The sequence below is a fragment of the Abramis brama genome (genome assembly GCF_963993115.1).
Source record: "Abramis brama genome assembly, chromosome: 10".
Taxonomy (NCBI): domain Eukaryota; kingdom Metazoa; phylum Chordata; class Actinopteri; order Cypriniformes; family Leuciscidae; genus Abramis; species Abramis brama.
Window position 1 is genome coordinate 25896202 of NC_139972.1, and position 20177 is coordinate 25916378.

The following is a 20177-nucleotide window of genomic DNA, read 5'->3' on the forward strand; positions in this document are numbered from 1 at the left end:
GAGTTTATATCACACAACTCTGACTTTTTTTCTCGTAATTGCGAGTTTATATCACACAATTCTGACTTTTTTTCTCGTAATTGTGAGTTTATATCACACAATTCCGAGAAAAAAAAAAACTGAATTGTGAGATAAAAAGTCGCAATTACCTTTTTTATTTTTTATTCAGTGGTGGAAACAAGTTTCCATAATAAAGCATTTGGCAAGCAACAAAGTAAAAAGTCAGTGTTATTAGACAACTATCTCAAGTAAGAATTTCTGCCAGTTTTTTGTGGATCTGGATGCTGAATGAAATCATAAACTAGGGAACAACACTACTTATTTGCTTGAATGTTTGTGCCATTGAAATATGAGACAAGGACTGATATAAATCACATTGTATATACTTAGGAACAAAAAAACAACCCGATTGTATTTCAACACTATTTTATTACAGAAGTGTAGCTATTGCCATTCCCTTCGCAATTATGTATATATATTTTTTACATTCAATAAACACTGATTTTTTTTTTCTTTTTTTTTTTCAAATGTAAAAAAGAATGAAGAAAAAAATGAACGTACTGCAGGGCATAGCTGCCGTCTGGTCATACGTGACTAAATTTACACGAAAAGCAGCATTGAGGTGCATTAACCTGAATATACATGTTTTATATTTTCAAAGATGTCATGGTGGAGCGAGTAATGAACCAACATCCAATTTCTTTCCTAATAAAAAAGCAATTTGTCACTCTAATAGTAGAAATGTAACTTTAATAGAATGATGTCACAGACATGTGTGAAGCTTGCATCTTGCACAAGACCTGTCTGAAGATAACTATTTGATATCTATAGGCGCTTTTGACCAAAACGTCATATTCAGTGAAATATGGTGTCAAATACTGAAGTATACAGATGGTTAATTAAATATATCTAAAAAAAAAAAACTGCAGTATTTGAATCACCATGCACTGTAGTATTATGAAATCATGCTGACGTTTTTTTTTTTTTTTGTCTTTCCTTAATTCATTAAGAAAAACATCTTGTTCATTGAGAAAATTACCTGCATCTTCCCTCCTCTAAGACATTATATTCATATGAGAATATATATATATATGGGTATAACTTGAATACTAGTATAATATCCCTTCACAAATAACACAAATCTGTCATTTGTTGTAACTGTGCTAGTATTCAATCATTTTATGGATCCTGGATGGGCGAGAAAGGAAGTAGAAGGGTCAGTTCAATGTGCTCATTTTACTTTGACATGTTGAGTTTGAAGGATTTTATTTCCATAGTAATACACTGTATTATTTACTCAGTTTGACACCAAGGGAGAGAAAAACAAAACAAACGTGAAAATGTGCAAAAATAACAAAGCGCTCCACAAACGATCCAAGAGTTTCAATGGTAAAAGAGATTGGGATTTTTCCACTCACGTGCTCCAGACTCTAACCTGTCTAAATAGTTCAAAACATCTGTCCGGAGAGAGGCCATTTGCCCTCGAGAGTCTTTCGCTGTGAGAAAACGGCATGCTGAAACACCCCATCCCCTTCAATAGCAACAAAAAAACACCAAAGGAGCATCTAACGTAACTACACCAGTAAGTTTGTAGGTTTACACACTGCCATCATCCTCTGTCCATAAAGTGCTGTCTTTTGTCCTGGGGAATGACTGAAGGAAATGAGGGACAGTCTGAAAGTTTGTTTTGTGTGGTTTTGTTTGGAAACGGCTGGACTGTTCTTGCAGCAGTTGTCAGTAGACGTAGCCCTCGTTGTACGGGTGTGGGTTGCAGTAGCCGCCCTCTTGAATGTACGCCATGTTCTCATCGAAGTGTGACAACGGCACGGTGTCTTCCTCGTTGATCTGCCGCTCCAGGTCGGTCTTCAGCACCGGACGCTGATTGTCAGGGAAAGCCATGGAGAACAGAGCCTCGGGGTCGCAGACAAACTTATACACATATCTTTCACCTGCCACCTTTGAATCAAGAAACCAGAATATTACTGTATATCTCAACAGTGCAAGGAAAACGTAGATGGCTGAATTTTTTTTATGATGACTTTTGTTAAAAGACTTGCTGGGAAGTTGACAAATATCATGCCCATTAACTTTTAATCCATAAAATGTATAATGTGCATATTTGAGATGTTTTTGTACATTTATTTTAACTTTGTATTTAATTTAAATACTCCTTCAGTGTTACAAAATAATTTTTCAAAGAAAAAAATATGAATTGAAATTTTCCATTAATATAAGCTCATAAAAATTGCATATGTAATAATTCATAATATAAAAAATAATTTTAGAAGAACAAGAATTTTCATTACATTCAAGTCCAAATTTCTCTGTTTTATTGTTGACCAGAAATGCCTATATTTGCCTAAAATATCTTTAATGTTATAACTACACTACTTTAATAAACACTGATTTTTAAAGATGTTTTTGAATGAAGTTTCTTACGCTCTTAGGCTGCATTTATTTGATCAAAAATACAGTAATATTGTGAAATAGTATTACAAATTAAAATAACAGTTTTCAATTTTAATATCTTTTAAAATGTAATTTATTCCTGTGATCAAAGCTGTATGTTCAGCATCATTACTCCAGTCTTCAGTGTCACATGATCCTTCAGAAATCATTCTAATATGATGATTTGCTGCTCAAGAAATATTTCTTCTTATTATTTTTTTCAGGATTCTTTGATGAACAGTACAGCATTTATTTGAAATAAATATAAATCTTTTATCACTTTTGATCAATTTAATGCATCCTTTTAAATGACAGTGTATTCAAACTTTCAAGTAGCTGAGCATTCAATTTTCTTATTGGCATATTAAAGTAGCTTTAAAACAGTCATTAAACTAAACATAACTTTCATTTGAAAGTAGCTAAGCTACACCTTTAGTGTGTCAGAAGATGTAGCTTAGCTTGTTAGCCTGCATTACCTTTTGCATGATGCCTTTTTCATAATAGTAGCGCAACGATCTGCTCAGTTTGTCGTAGTTCATTGCAGGTCGATTCTTCTGAATTCCCCAGCGTCGTGCCACCTTTGAAGCAAAGAGAGCAAGTTGTTACAAATGCGCATAGTGCAAAAATCTGCAATAGTTTCTCTCAAACATTAGGCAAAAATAAGACATCACACCCACTCAAGGCCCCTTCTCAAAAACAAAGCATTGGTCGGCCTGCATCTTCCATTGGCCACAACCGTGTACCCATACCTCTAGTCAGAGATGTGTTCATTAGGAACAGCAGAGCGTGGCAGATGTTCCTGCACCTGTCCGCAGGACCCCCCACCTGTGCCCCCCTCCTCTTCAAATCCCCCTCCCACCACTCTCCCAGAGCCCGGCGCTGTGGGCCTTTTTCACTCTACTGCGGCTCATTCACGCCTTGCACCCGCCCAGCCAATCCCAACGGTCCCAGTCACCTGATGGCATGAATGACTGCCCTGTTCCCTACAGCTGCCTTGTGGACCAACGCCAGTACGCACACACACACACACACAGGACTAGCGAGTCACACTGTCGCAGACACTTTACACAAACACACCTCTGTCCATGCTTTCCAAACTCTGGACTTTTTGGAGAGTCAACATGTTGAAATATTTTGTTTTTGGGATGGACATGACAGACTGTTTTGAACAAACAAATGAAGAGCCTCCCTAAGATTCAAAATTTACATATAAAGTGGAAGTACTTTAATTTTAGTAAAGATAATGACGTAAAAAAGCAATATATAATGTCCCAACCCAGATAGCAACATAGTGCCGGCCCAGATCCGGCCCACATCTGGTACGTGTGGAATCCACGTGTAGGCCGGATCTGGGCCGACATTATGTTGCTGTCTGGGAAAGTTATTTTAACCTTATAAAGCCTACTGTATAATATTTGATATGCAAAATTTGAAGGCCTTCTGTCGTCCAATAGTTTTACTTTTTCAGCATGTAAAAAAAACCCTTTAATATAATTCTAAAAAGGTCTTTCAGATTGTGATACATAGATCTTTTTGCTGTGAAATCTTTAATGATTTTTATAAAGTATACTTTCATATTTTTAGTAATATTTCAAGATGAACACTTACTGGACTGAAGCAACTTGGGTTTACTTGATTATTCAATCATCATTTTTTGAAAAATCATGTTAATAGTATCAAATATGATACATCAGGCTTGAGGAACATCTGTCAGTCATCACTGTATTGCATTGCATTATCCATTTTGCCCCCATATCAGTGACTGATATTTATATGCATCTTAGTAGTTTGCTATACTATTATAAGTAACTCAGTGGATTATATTACATACTATATAATCAATAAAAGCCTGATGTATCAAATATGATACTTTTACTATTTTGTCTAAAACCTAAATAAACAGTTTCATTAAAAATATAATAGGGGTATTTAAAAATGTATTATTTCAATCATTTTAAATTAAAATATTAATGTCATAATGGTTTTAAAATAAACTGTTTAGCCCCACAACTATCTGCAATGTTCAAGAGGCCACATACAGATACAATCTTGAAAAACTATGTTTACACTAGTTAGTACCTCCTCAGGCTCAATGAGTTTAAACTCCATGCCCCGGCCCGTCCACGCAATGAAGTGTGAGTTTGAGGGGTCATCCAGTAGGGCGACCAGAAACTGCCAGAGCTGCAGCGAACCCCGTCTCTGATAGGTTGGGCCTTCTCGGTACAGCCCCGCCTCCTGCTTTATGTCACCTGTGCGCGGAAAATAAAAAAGTCATTAGGTGTGTTCGCCTTGAAGTGGCACTGCACAGACCAATCGGTGTATGACATCATATGACATTAATGCAAGACATAAAGTTGTCATTATGTTACGTATCTAGTGGCTCATAGACAAGACCATAAATGACTGTATAGTAAAGAGTAATATTGAACTCGGCACATAATTCTGTTTATTAAAAAGAAAGATACATTTTAAAAAGATAAATAGCATACCCTCCGCCTTCTCCGGCACTACGCAAGTGTCGTCATAGAAGTGCCTTGCAACTTTGTCGAACATACAGCCTATGAAACAAAAAAGAAGAAATTGTTATAATCTTGAGACGTTTTACATTTAATAAAACGTTTAAATATGACACATTAATGAACAAAACGGCAATATAAGATCAATCACATTACTCTGACTGGATAGTTACCCTCTGTTCTGTTACTGTGCGCCAGATATCCCTCTTGTCTAAGATATACAGAGTGACAGCTAGGCACTTCTGAAAAAGAAAAACAAAACAAAAAAGCATTTTAAATATGCATATAAATTATGAATTGCTTCTAAAACCTAAAAAACATTATTTATTTATTTATTTACCTTCTTACTTATTTTCCCTGTCACAAACATTGCAAAAAAAAGTATATCATCCTATTCTGACAAGACAAAAGATTTGTGACGATTAACCGCAGCGGATGCCTTGTGCGCCGCGTCAGTCATGTTGTTTGTTGGAGCTGCGATTCAATCAAAGCAAAGCAAGACAGCTTAAGTGAATGCTCCATAAAACATCTAACCCTGTTCATTTGGACCTATAAAGATCTCTCAGGGTTTCATTCAAGTAATGGGCCTGTCGAGGAAATTACCCCTGATTAAATTAGCCGCTGACTGTCCAGTCCTTACACAGCTCACAACAAACAAGCTCCTTTATGAGGCAGGGTAAATTCTTCTAAATGACTGGGAGGAGATGCAAAACATGTCGATGATCTCCTCCGCTGATGTAAAGAAGCAATGCAGACCAATCACTCACACTCATGAAGCTTTCATCACTTCATTTGTTAGCTTTTAGTGTGTCTAATTTATAGATAATAATTAGATAATATATTAGATGATAATGTAAACATACGACATACTCAATGTGAGTGACAAAAAATCTCTAATATTTTAAATACCACTAACAATTATTTAGGATCTGTCAGAGTAAATGTACTTTTTTTTAATAAACAATAAATTTGAATTTGTTGCTTTGACAAAGTAAACGGAAAAGGCCAGAGTATTATTGCCATTATCCTCAGGTTACATTTTAAAGATACACATAATCCACAGGAAGCAGCGCTGTTTTTTCTCCTGACGGGCCGCTGCAGTCCAACTCCATTTTTTATGAATGAAAACCAAAAGCCTCTTCATTCATGCCAGAGCTGGGCCGACAGCCTGAGGGCCCCTGGGGGAGAGATTAGGGGCCCCTCTCCTTTCCAGCCAGGCCCTCAGGAAATGAGATCAGACCCAATAATACGCTAATTCTATCAATCTCCCCATCCCTAATAAAGTTGCTATCTGGCTGTATCTGTGCCCCAAAGAAAACAAAAGAAAAGAAAATCCTTAGACTATTTCCTCTTAGGTTAGTGAAGTACATACCGTTTTCATCCCCATACAAATCATGCTTTAATAGTTTTCTTTTCGACGTTAAACTTTTTAATCTATTTTTCTGTTTAATTATTTACACGGCTGTTCAAAAAGTTTGGGTATGGTAAAATCTTGTTACTGTTTTTGACCAAGTCTCTCATGCTCACCAAGACTTGCTCAAAAATACAGTAAAAACAGTACTATTGTGAAATATTATTACAACTTAAAATAATTATTTTCTATTTTAATATATTCTAAAATGTAATTTATTCCTGTGATGTCAAAGCTGTATTTTCAGCATCATTACTCCAGTCTTCAGTGTCACATGATCCTTCAGAAATCATTCTCACTTGTCGCTTAAGAAACATTTCTTATCGACGTAGAAAACAGTTGTTTTGTGGAAACATTACAGACGATGCAGTCGGTGTTATTAGACATGTAAACGCATAGAAACGTGACTCACCTGAGTCGTAGGTGAAGTCGCGGGGCTCTTGTTTGATCATCATGGAGTGCGGGTACGTCTGGGGAAGAGGCGCCCCCACCATGGCAGGATGCTCGAAGAGGGGGTCGGCGTACTCCTGCTTGAACCCCTGAGGAGGGAAGGGGATGCTGGGTTCCGACATCTGTCTGTGATACATGGGTCGTCCGTCCCGCGACATCGAAGGAGATGGGAACGAATGACACGGCTCCGACAACTGCCGCCGAAATCTGAACAAAACACTGAATAGAATAAGTCTCACACATTATCTATGTCTGTCTGTCTGTCTAACGTTCTATTTGTCTGTCTGTCTATTTAGATTTTTTATTTTTATCTGTCTGTCTATCTATCTATCTATCTATCTATCTATCTATCTATCTATCTATCTGTCTGTCTGTCTGTCTATCTATCATCTGACTATTTTTATCTATCTGTCTGTCTATCTGTCCGTCCGTCCGTCCGTCCATCTATCAATCTATCTGTCTGTCTGTCTATCATCTGACTATTTTTATCTATCTGTTTATCTATCTATCTATCTGTCTGTCTATCTATCCATCTATCATCTGACTATTTTTATCTATCCGTCCGTCCATCTGTCTCTATCTATCTATCTATCTATCTATCTATCTATCTATCTATCTATCTATCTATCTATCTATCTATCTATCTATCTATCTATCTATCTATCATCTGACTATTTTTATCTATCTGTCTGTCTATCTGTCCGTCCATCTATCAATCTATCTGTCTGTCTGTCTATCATCTGACTATTTTTATCTATCTATCTATCTATCTGTTTATCTATCTGGTTATCTATCTATCTATCTATCTATCTATCTATCTATCTATCTATCTATCTATCTGTCTGTCTATTTTTATCTGTCTATCTGCAGTGATTTGGTAACTGGCAGTACCTGTGGTCCATGGGGTAAGCGCTGTCAGGGAGGGTCTGTGGGGGTGCGAGGTGAGGGTACGTCCTGTCTGGTTTGGGGGTAGGGGCGGCAGTGGGAGACACATGCTGGCCAGGGGACACAGGCGTGCTGCAGGGGGTAGACACTGGGCTGGAGGCCTTCATTCCCGAGGGATGCTTCTGCTCGTAGGCACTGGAGACACCAGGGAACAAGAGCAGTTTAAGTTAGTCTTTCCTGAGGGCCTTTCAGGCTACAGAGATTATTATGAGACTGCGCTAGACTTTATTGCTGGTAAATTAAAAAAATTAAAAAAACATAAACTCAACAGCTTTTTGTCTGCAGCACACTGTATAATGCATGCTAAACTGGTATTTCAAAATCTGTCTATAAATTAATCCACATGATCCTTCAGAAATCACTCTGATATGCTGATTTGCTGCTCAAGAAACATTTCTTATTATTATCAATCAGTTGAGCTGCTTACATCTTTTGAGGAAATACATTTTGCTTACAGGATTCTTCGATGAATAGCATTTATTAGAAACATAAATCTTTTGTAAAATTATAAATATCTTTACTCTCAATCTTAATCAATTTAATGTGTCTTTGCTCAATAAAAATATTAATTTCGTTAAAGAAAAAAAGAAAGTCTTTCTGAGCCCTAGTGTATAAATGACCTCTGTACAAATAGTTCCATTATCAAACAATTAAATGATGCACGTCTATTCCGATCCATCCAACTGCCAACCCTCACATCAAACAATCGACAAGGTACCAAAGATGAATCATCTGATGAACCTTAACGCAATTACACTCCATTCAGAAACATTAAAAGACAAGGAAGGAACAGCCTTCTATGGGGCTTGACGATCTCCAAAGCACCTCTGAAGAACATCATTATCACAGAGGTTGTTGGTTCAGCTTGAGTGCCATCTGCAATATGAGGGCAGGTTGGCTCCTCCAGCGGAATAAAACATCCAAGTGAAATGTCATAAATTTAAAATCAAATCAATAGGAAGATGACTGTAACCAAGCAACCGTGTTTGCCGTAGACGCTTGTCCAAGTGGAAAAGCCATTTATTGCACTTAATGCACCGTAGCGTAATTTCTTGTTTTTCTTTGTGTGTGTGTGTGTGTGTGTGTGTTTTTCCCCCTTTCCAATTTCAGGTGGATCTCATTCAAGCCATTTCGAACAGCACCTGCTGTACAGTCGCCTCGGAGTAAATAACTAAAGGAAAACTATCATTATTGTGCATTTTTCCCCATAAATCTTTAAGACTATTCTTGGCTCAGGCTGAAAAGTCTATGCCAAGACCCCATCTGCTTCAGAGATGCTCTGTCAAATTAACGTCTGTGCTTTTTATTCAGTTTTTTAGTCACATATAAAAGGTGAAATACACACCCACCGTAACACCTTAGTGTCTGAAATTTGCATTCAAAATTATTTGTATTTTTTTTCACAAAACATCTGTAATTAGGAAAAATAGCACACCCTAAATTGATAAAAAATAATGGATACAATTTTTTGTTAAACGGTATCGTATGAATTGCAAATGTATGTAGGCCCATTTATCACTTAAATCTCTCACACCAGCTGAATTTGAAAACTAAAATATGGGATGTTAGTGTCTATCCCGACAGCTGGAAGTATAAAGTTTAGAATTGACTTTCACTGCTTTAGTGCAAAAACACTTATGGCTTCTCACAAATTTCTCTCAGACATTGTAGTCTAGCACGTCTAGCAATGGTCTTATTACTACTGGTATTTTGATACAATGTGTAACAATTTCCCATCATTTAGCAGATTTGATTCTTTTAAAGAAGAACAGTGTGTGTGTGTGTGTGTGTGTGTGCACTGACGTACCTGATGTTATACAGGCACTTCTCCCCATAGTGGAGTCTGAAGGGCCTGTCCTGACTGCAGGCTGAGCCCAGATCAGTACACGGACTGTGGGGCTCTCTCTTTATCCTCAACTGCAGCCCGTGGAACGCCACTGAGAAAGACAGAAACGTACAGATGTTTAAACACAACATTAACAGTGAACATATTTCCAATAAGAATTACTCAGAGGACACAGAAGTGCTGCAGTCACGCATGGCATCTGCACATGAAGTTGAGGTGACCTTACGGGGTACATCTACCTTCTGTATACAATCAACAACAATAACAACAAAAAATCATTAGATTTCTGTTCGCGTAAAAGTTGGTGTTTTCAGCAAAGGTTTCTTGCACTTGACGCCTAAAACAAACGCTTCCATGAACAAGGACAAATTTGTAATAAAATACTTTTTTAATACAAATCTACCTCCAATTCAGTAACCATATTCAATAAAAAAAACATTAAAGGAACATTTCACTAAATATACTGGATGACAAGACTTGGTAACAAAGTTTGGAACCAAGTTGAATAGTGTTACTAATGTATTATAACATTTTTGCTTACTTCTAATGGCAATCTGAATCAAAATAATATTTTGAAACTGCATGAAAAAGCGGGGGAAATCATAAATAAGAAGAACTCTATAATTTGATAAGATTTGTGTGTAACAAATCAAATGAGTAAGATAAGATGAGAACTGAATATCGGTAATGCTTTACAATAAGGTTTTTATTTGTTAATATTAACTAACAACATGGACTAACAATTTATTAATCTTAATCTCAGCATTTACTAATACATTTTTAAGATCTAAATTGTATCTAAGGCACTGCACAGTAAACAATTATATGATCAATAAGTTATAACAACATGTTTTTACATTGCTTTAAATCATAAAAATAAGTTAAGCAATTTTCAGCTTTTTTATAAATTATATTTTTTTCACATATCACACATTTTTTAAGTCAGTTTAATGCAATTTAAGTTGAAATTACTTAAACATTCAAGTTGACTGTACTTAAAAATGTAAGGCAGCAACTTTTTTTTTTACATTGTGTGAACTAACATGAACATGAACGTTTTTATTGACTAACGTTATCAAATGTTAATAAACGCTGTAAAAAATATATTTGTTAGTTCATGTTAATGTATTAACTAATGTTAACAAATTATAGCCTACCTTATTGTAAAGTCTTACTAAAATATCAATGTCTTAAGTCAAAAACCATAGTTTTAATTTATTTGGCAGTCTTCTGAAATTTGAAATGGTCTTGTTAAGATGTGTCCTTGTTCATGATAGTGGATTCTAAAATAGCACTACAGATGAATAATTTATACTTGAGAAGACTTCTTGACGGACCATATTAAGAAGCACGTAGACAGACGAAGAAAAAAAAATGCCATAATTGATTTTACGCAAAGGAATACGAGTAATCGAATCAATACAAAATCTGTTAGCATCACAGGACGTCATACATGCAGGATGCCATTCCAGGATTGCAACAATTACACATGCATTGATTGTTGTTAATGGACAGCATTTTCAAGAAGTCGTTTATGACATTTACTGCCATTTTTTTTGTATCCTTGCAATTTATGAGATGCATTTAAAACCCCTTCAGTATGTCAAATGTCAATTGAAGTGGGCAACACTGCCTAAAAAAAACAAAAAACAGGAAAAAGAGCAGTGAAAGAAAGCTTTGACTCAAATAAAGAGCACTTAAAAGGATGCCGTGGTGAGTATAGGAAAATATTCATTTCTCATATCTTAGCTTCTGCAAAATATCCCGAAATTATTTCCATATTTATGACATTCATGTTCCATTCTGCAAAAAGTTAAATTATTTTCCATAAAGCTGCGCTCTAATAGATTTGACTTTCATAAATGAATAGCCTGATGTGCCTGATTCAATGCTAAATTTAGCAGAACACACTAGGAGAACGTCTTTTCTTCACAAAAGTCCATTCATTACACTACCAAACTCCATTTTCACTGCACCCTGTGTTACATAAAAGAGCATTTTGGTTAAAAAAAACAAGTGTTTCTAAGTTTCATACTGACTTTTTTTTTCTGTGCTGATGGTCGTGTGTTTTCTCACCCTTCTCTCTTTCTCACTCTCACCTCTTCGCTGACTGTTACTCGCTGATAATAGATTCAGTCACACCTTCTTCTTAAACACTCTGGGCTTGAATTACGATGGCCTTTACAAAAGGGCAAATAACTCAAATATAATCACTGTTTGATCACACTTACACAGCCACAAATCACTATTATAGTTAGTGTAAAAAAAAAACCCTATATCTTTTTTTTATTAACAACAACCTTTCTCTTAACAATTCAAGATGCATTTAAAATAAAAGAAATGCATTTTTATATATATATACAGAATACCATTCCAAAATTTGGGGTCAGTTCGATTTTTTAATGTTTTTTAAAAAGAAGTCTTTTAATTTATTTGATCAAAAATGGAGTAAAACTGTGAAATATTGATGAATTTAAAATAACTGTTTTCTATTTGAATATATTTTAAAATGTAATTTATTCCTATGATGGTAAAGCTGTATTTTCAGCATCATTACTCCAGTCTTCAGTGTCACATGATCCTTCAGAAATCATTCTAATATGATGATTTGATGCTCAAGAAACATTTCTAATTATTATCAATGTTGAAAACAGTTTGTGCTGTTTTTTTCAGTTAAAAATCTTTTGTAACATTAAAGTGTTTACTGTTACTTTTGATCAATGTAATGCATCCTTGCTGACTAAATATTTATTTAAAAAGATGAAATAAAAATTGTACTGACCCCAAACTATATATATAAATTAATTTTACAAACAATCACTTCATCAGGCCACACGTCTACTGCGCAGCAGTTTTAGAGGTGTATTTTTTCTTCCTGTGTAATCCCTGTATATCCAATTTCTGGGTGTTTTGTGGGAATGGACCCCATGAAACGGAAGTGATCCACTGGCATTGCCGACTCAGACCCATATGGGAGGGCCAGGATGCCCGTTCACGAGCCCAACCGCCATGCCCTCGCTCTACCTCCATCTGCCCGTCCCTCCTCCCCATCCTGCCGACTACGCCAACTAACACCCTGCGCTTTCAACAGTCTTGCTCAAATGTACATTTTGGAGCGGAATAATCGTTGCTGAACATTATTTAATTATTAAAATACAACAAAAATATAGTTTTATAAATAATTATTTTCAAATATAGAAAATAAGGTCATGCAATAAAGGCTTCCTTTTGTGACATTTCACTGCACTTTTGTCATGGTCTACGCTCACAATAAGGTCTAGCTCAGACTGAGGAAGGAATACAGGACAATAGCCCATTATCAGCAAACACTAGTATATTTTATTTGCCTAATGAGCTTGAGTTCTCTAGAAAGACAAAGCCCCCCTTCTTCTCCCCTACATCCTCTGTAGCAGAGTCTGTTTTGGCTCCTCTTTAAGACATAAGCTGGACTCGCTCCCCACTGTGCCTCATTCAGTCCATGCCACTTCCGACACTGGCACCGGCTCTGCCACGACCACTGCGCGCCAACTTTACTTCCTATGCCCATTTAAAGGCCTATTGCTTCTGGCTGCACTCGCTGAGAAGGTACACAACCTAGAGAACACACGCCGTTCGCGCGCTCTCTCTCTCTCTAGCTCTGTGTTTATTCACAGAAACAACAGCGGCGAACGACAACATGTCGTAAACAAGGGACAAAACGAGCTAACGCAACAATAAAATTGCACGCTAAATCATCAAATTTGAGAAACGTATTTTAGTCAGGCCTTTCTACAGTGTGAGTTTTTGATAAACCCTCAAGACACAATATAAACGCGGGTATTATTTTATACATTTAAGAGTATTATCAAAAGAAAAGCGGTCACACTTACAGTTTTCACTCTGAAAGTCAGGAACAAACTGCTCATCATTGTCAGGAACTTGAGCTGGGAGGAAAAAGAAGAGAGAAAAGGGTAAATAATCCGATTTTTCCTTCGTAATTATCATATTCGGTCGAGCTAACACAATCTGTCCTCTAATAATCGCTTAAACGAGTAATTTCCTCTAATAATCCTCTGTAATTGAAACACTAATGATTTGAAATTCTCAGACCAACCCATGAAGACATTTATTGGTTGAAAACAGAGAAAACATATCCTCTAATTATGTCAGTAATTTAATTTCAACTTAATTTGTTGGACAAAGCAGGCGTGTGAAACACATCCTAAATCTGTCTCTGCCGTTCGCAGCAGAATTCACTGATACATGTGTATCAGACCAGGCAAACCAAATAAAACACCTTGCCTTGTGCTTTGCAACTACACCGTGTCTTCATAAGGATAGCCATGCAGTGAGAAAACACCTATTGTTCACACTGTCTAATTGGGACACATCCCCGCTGGTGAAAGCACCTGTACCTGCCGAGACGGCTGCCGTCCAAACAGAGCACGTTCCCCTACTTTTCCCTCTCTCATATAATGCTAAAATAATGAAGCCTTCATATGGAGCTCAATTAAGCACATTCATGTTTATATCAGATGCGTTAGAAAGACCTGTTGTTTATTGCTTGTTAAACTCGACACAAAGGCGCACGGCGGCGGAGGAGTGCGCGAGACCTCGCTGCACGGGGCTATTAGCACGTTTATTCCTCTGCGCTAAAATTGGATTTTCATTTTCACAACAACAGTAACAAGTCGTAACATGCACAAATCAACATTTGCTTCGTGTAAGGGAACACGTCTTGCTCGGCTACTTGGGTTTTCGGCTTTCTTTTTGGACCTTTAGAGTGTTTCCTCATGTCTGTGTTAAAATGTAATGCATTCACATTTAATGAGAATGTGTTTAATATTATAAATGAGACTGGGGCTAGTTTTTAAGTCAAAACTCTGATTCAAACAAGATTCAATGGAGGTAGATTTTAACTGGAAAGTTGATAAATACAAAATATTTTTTTCATAAATGTCAGGTAGGTGCAAGTTGTCACATGTTTTAAATGTTATAAATTGAAACAATTTATTAATTACAATATTTGTAGGCTATTTTTTATTTTATTTTTTAAATTTACATTTCATGAATTGTTTTATGTTTCAAGTGTATTTTATTGTTTGAAGTTTTTCCCCAAAAAAATGCTTTACACTGTAAAAAACAAAGTTGCTTCCTTAAACATCCAAGTTGATTGTACTTAAAAATTTAAATCATTTCAACTTAAATTACATTAAAATGATTTTAAAAATGAGTTGAGTATTTTGATGAGTTAAAGCAATGTAAAAACACATGTTGTCAACTTATTGATCATATAATTTTGTACAGTGTAACAACATGTAATAAACTCTCAATAAACTGTATCTCAATAAACAATAATGGTTAAAACAGAATTTTATGGTCTCTTCAATAACTCAATCCACAAACTATAAAACATGCGCCCAAGGCCATACAGTTCTTCTCAATCAGGGCCAATATATCTTTATAGTTCTTGCCAGTGTTTTGGGTATTTGGAAAGGCGCAGCAGACGTTTTTATTGGTTAAACTCAACAAGAATTATCACCGCCATCTCTCTCACTGGTACTGATGTAAACAATCCCCTTACTAGAACAGAATGAGCAGGAAAGAAACACCAAGTGCATTAAGAGTCAGAAAAGTAGCGTAAACATCAGTTAAACAGAAAAGGTGAGCGACAGAGAAAGACTGAGATGCAGCCAGAATTCTCAGCAGGGTGAATGAGCCAACCTGTGAATGGGACAGCTGATCCCAGCGCCACTCCTGAGGCTATAGCTAAGGTGTTGGAGCATGTCCATCAGTTCAAGAAAAAAAAAGAAGAAGAGAAGAGCAGAAAAGAGACAAACTGCAGCACCAGGCCACATAAAGACACGCAAAGACATCACTTCTCACCGCAAAAGATGAAAGTTACACTTGAAAAATGGTGATCAAAACCTTCTAGTAAAACTAAGAAGCTAAATCCCGGTATGACACATTCAGTGAGTCTTTTGGAAGTTTTAGACGTAATAAGTGACTGTCATCCGTCTCGGGCCAAAATGACACATGCATGTCAAATGACGAGCCATCAGCTCTTTAGTCTACGCTGCCGGAAATACCGCCCGTCGCTCATACGTCTTCCTCTTCTTTCCAATTACCTGAGCTAATAAATCTCTGAAATGAAACCGCAAGGTCTTCGTTTGGGTTCTAATGGACAGGAAGTCATATATTAAATCTATCTGCGATTTATCTTGAATCTTTGGGCGCTGCGGCTGATGGATGTAAGACAGGTTGAATTGTACTCCTCACTGTAATATCTACTGCAGCGAACCACTTTTTTTTTTTCCCTGCCGGATACACTAAAATATTTAAGTCATGTCTTATTCTTTTAGAGGCCCTGGGGTGGATTTGGCATAATCAAACTCGCGACAAGGACAGTAAAGTCCGAAAATCTGTTCTAAAGCGTACTTTTAATTTTAAAATCCACGATTATACTGCAAGCATTTTTAAATATATTAAAGAAAGCGCTCTATTAAAAATTGAGATTGTCTTTCCTTATGCAGGTGGGCAAATCCTATTTAGACAGATCATTTCCTCATATTATAGAGGTTTGGCTTTAAAATGTGACCAATACATATACACTCCGTCCTGGAGTGCAGCTATACAACATCATATTTCAGTGAAGCTATTGTAGATGTTGCTAAACAAATTCAGTCACACTAGCCAGATTCAGTGCGATCACTAACAGAAAACAGACACACACACACACACTCATCTTCCTGTTCTGTTTTTGTCCAAAGCGCACGCAAATGCATTCCATGGGCTGAAAGGCAGTCGTGATTTTACAAATGCAAAGCACTGGAATCGGTTTTACAAAATGCTTTGCATGATATTCAGCTGTCCAACTTCTTTGTTTGTTTTTTTCCTTCCCAATTTGCAACCAAAGTGCTTTTTTACAATAAACAGACAAAAGGTTATGTCTACTATGATTTGACTTGTATTTTCAACTTCAACTATATTTTCAACAAAGTTATCACAGTATAATTGAATATGAATATTTTTTCTTTTAACTAAAAAAAAAGTTATTTTAACTAGAACAAACATTAATTTGTATATACATAAATTTAGCTTTCCTAAATGTCCTCAACATTTTAGAAATCTTGAAAATCCAGCAAAATCTTTCACTTTTTTTGCAGTCTGAGATTAAGCTTAGAGAACCAAAAATATATATATATATTTGCATGTTATATTTGCAATATTTTGCAGCAACAAATACACACAGTTTAGAGTAAAACTTCACACACCAAAAAAAGTCTTAACGGTAACACTTTACAATAAGGTCTCATTTATTAACATTAGTTATTAGTTGCATTGACTAACATGAACTAACAATATTAACATATTTTTACAGCATTTATTAACCTTTGTTAATGTTAGTTAATAAAAAAAAATTCACGTTCATGTTAGTTCACAGTGCACTAACTAATGATAATACAAAACTTTCAATCTTAAAAATGTATTAGTAAATGTTGAGATAACATTAACTAAGATTACTAAATGATGTCCAAGTATTGTTCATTGTTAGTTCACCTTAACTAAAGTAGTTAACTAATATTAACAAATGTATACTTATTGTAAAGTGTTACCATCTTGACATTTTCAAGGCAAGAAAAACCTTTAACATTTAGGGTTTTTTTTTTAAATAACATTATTAGATTTTTTTTTAAATCACATAAAAATATTTCCAAACACATCTACAATCAACCAAACAGGGAACCATTTACTAACCTAAAGGTCGGTGCTGCAAGCAAGATGGGAAGAAGACACTCGCGCTTAATTCCTGAAGCATCACGTTTGTGTTAAACCACAACCAGCATGTCTTGCCATGAGAAAGAAAAAATTGCCAAAAGAAACCAACAAAAAAAAAAAGTTAGAGGCGAAAAAAACTGAAGCGGTAAAAGCTGAAGCGCAGGAAGCGATCTACCGTCAATCCATTTCTTTAACAAAAAGAGTTTAAAAAACAAAGAAAACCAAACTTAAAACACTATATGAGAAGTATCAGACGCGAAAGAGAGCTATAAGAAAAAGAAAACGAGTGAGGGAGAGAAGGAGTGCGCGCATGTTGGAGAGAGAGAGAGAAGAGAGAGAGAGAGAGAGAGAGAGGTGGCAGGGTTGGTGGCTCGTCTGCCTCAGCTCCTGCCAAAAGCGGACAAGAGGAGAAGAGAGTGAGCGAGACTGCAAGTTCTTCTGGTAATTTGTGATGACACTCAAAGTAGAACCTCCTCGGTCTCCCCCTAGACTCCTGCTCTTCTCAAGCTCTAATGTATGCATGACACACCAAGTGCCTTCGCTACAGATGCATTAATTGGACCGCAGATTAGGTCTGTAACTTGAGGCATATTTGCACCCCTCCCCCAAATCTCCCCCTCACGCTCTCTCCTCTTCTTCTTCAGCTTCGAAACAAAAGCTGAGAAACCTTCAGCGAGAGTGAAGCAAATAGACCAGAGCTTACCTTCGGCGAGCCAGGTCTCCTGAAGTTGACTGAGATCTTGAAACAGCTCTAAAACAAAGACAGAAGAGTTTGAGACGGTGAAACAACAGGTACAAAGCTTTAATTATGAGTTTTGACACTCGATTCCAGTCTCAAAGCCCTCTGAAGACCGAGGCGAGCGCTGCTGATTGAGATTTTAAAGCCCTGAGTGCAGGTGGCAACGAGCGATATTGCATTTTGCAAGATGTTAAGAAGGCGTGAAATGAACATTGTCTTTTTCACCCACACCTGAGTGCTTACCCTCGGTGTCCAACGCCAGGGCAGAGTTAATGAATTTTCTTTTCCTGTCCTTCGCTGGTCTCGTGTTGGACGTCTTTCCCCGAGGATTCTGAGCAGAAAGCAACAGATCAATTGTCTCAATTTGAAGATGGAGTGTGTTGAGCTCGCTTTTGAAATAACACACAACTTCAGCTTCATTCATCATGCTTACTTTTAATATATGAAGGATTCTTCAGTTAGTGGGACTTTGGACCTGTTGAAATCTTTAAAAACATTTTCAGTAATGGCCTCGATCAAACCTCAAGCGTAGTTTTGATTTTGATGGTGATGATTTGTAATGATAATTTTAAGTTTTTAGAGTTAAAAAGTTGGATAAGTCTTGGACTTACTAACCCAACAAGTTAGATAGCCATCAATTAATTCTTTTTTATTTGAACAATTTGCCAACAACACCTAGTTTTACCTTTGTAATCTTCACACTGTCACTCTGGCAGAGATGTGCTTCTCTGTCACTTCTCCTTACATCATAACCAAATATTTTTCCTTTTGAATAACTCAATTATTTTGAAAAATGCCTGCTGTGACTGAAAGTACACTGTAAAAAATGATATGATCAATAAGTTATGACAACATGTTATTAACTAATTAATTTGTAACTTTTTAATAAGTTATACAAGATTCAACTTATTTTTTAAGTCAGTTTGTAATTTAAGTTGCAATGACTTAAACATCCAAGTTGATTGTACTTAAAAATTTAAGGCAGAAACTTTTTTCAGTGTAGATTTTTTTTTTTTTAATGTAAACTCTGCATATATACCAGATGAACTGAAAATATTTTCTGAAAAAAGTGCCTGACAGATTTTACCAGAATTTAACACATTTTAAATGTGTTAGGAGAAATTAAAAGCCCAACAACATCCACAAATTCTGCCATGTAAGTAATTTAACACACTAATATAAGATTTACAGCTATTATAATCTTAAGTTTTAAACTATCAGTGATTGTTAATATCTTCAGAATCAATCTAGAGGACAAAAGTTCCCCTAAACTGAAGAATCACACACGTCATTTGTTACGGTTTAATCCAAACGCAGATTCGTGTCATTCAATCAATTAAATGACTGATATACATTTACAATCATGGTGATCACTAATTTACCTTCATCAGACTTACATGAGTCTTTATGAAAGGCACTTGTTGGTCGTAAAGTCCGTCCATTCTTCAGTCCGTGATTCTCCGATCACCCTTTAAAGTAGAAGAGTGACTTTAAGCGATTTGTTGGAACATGAACTGATGCGCGGTGAAGCGCATTCAGCAGCTCCATTCATAAACATATACCTTTCATTTGACTGACTGCATGCTGGCTATTATGAAACAGACATTAAATGCAGCATATCTGTGATACTTTATAGATAAAGTTGCTAGTGTCCTATAAGGTAAATGTGTTGCGGTGCTGTGCGTGCGTAATGCAGCGAGCCGATCCTCCGAAGGGACTGGACTTTAAGAAACACTTTTTTCTGTTTCTAGTTACGTTTTACTGAAACGTCGACGGTGATGGAGAACTCAAAGCTTGCACTCACCCCAGTAAATGCACCGCATGCATTCATGGATGGATGTGTCGCCGGACTGTATGAGAAGCGCGCTCTCGTGTCTCTCCTCCGCGTTCCGCGCTGAAGTAAACGCGCGCTCGCTGCTCCAGGGGCCTCCCTTCAGAAACAGCCGGCGCCCCGCTTCCCATTGGCTGCCACTGTCCTCCGCCGGATCAGATTTACACGCGTCAATCAAGAGCCTATTTCACCGTTCCTTCATTAAAATATGCAAAACTGATATTGCAATTATA

The 20177-nt window shown here is 36.5% G+C and overlaps 1 protein-coding gene across 7 annotated transcripts; it reads right to left on the bottom strand.

The window, feature by feature from the left end:
• Positions 1–1249: 1249 nt before the first annotated feature.
• etv1 (ETS variant transcription factor 1) lies at positions 1250–20093 on the bottom strand. Of its 7 annotated transcripts, XM_084126733.1 has the most exons (14): positions 19918–20049; positions 19496–19582; positions 18357–18444; positions 18078–18125; positions 17354–17419; positions 13486–13539; positions 9578–9707; positions 7717–7905; positions 6788–7032; positions 5138–5206; positions 4938–5006; positions 4528–4697; positions 2925–3026; positions 1250–1956 (listed from the first exon to the last, which is right to left on the bottom strand). In XM_084126733.1, exons 2-14 carry the CDS (start codon positions 19553–19555, stop codon positions 1735–1737), a joined length of 1512 nt encoding a protein of 503 aa, XP_083982859.1. In that variant the 5' UTR covers positions 19556–19582; positions 19918–20049; the 3' UTR covers positions 1250–1734. The 7 variants fall into 7 exon arrangements, with proteins under 7 accessions (XP_083982859.1, XP_083982856.1, XP_083982854.1 ...); XM_084126730.1 differs by lacking the exon at positions 17354–17419 and having other exon boundaries at positions 19511–19582; positions 19918–20093; XM_084126728.1 differs by lacking the exon at positions 17354–17419 and having other exon boundaries at positions 19918–20074.
• Between the last annotated feature and the right edge of the window lie 84 nt (positions 20094–20177).

Excerpts from the sequence above, each read along its gene's own strand:
- etv1 (XM_084126733.1), bottom strand. The coding sequence starts at position 19,555 with ATGGACGGACTTTACGACCAACAAGTGCCTTTCATAAAGACTCATGTA. Across the intron at positions 13,540-17,353 it reads CTTGCAGCACCGACCTTTAG|CTCAAGTTCCTGACAATGAT; the intron begins GTTAGTAAATGG and ends TTTTCCTCCCAG. Across the intron at positions 3,027-4,527 it reads AACTCATTGAGCCTGAGGAG|GTGGCACGACGCTGGGGAAT; the intron begins GTACTAACTAGT and ends TTTGCTTCAAAG.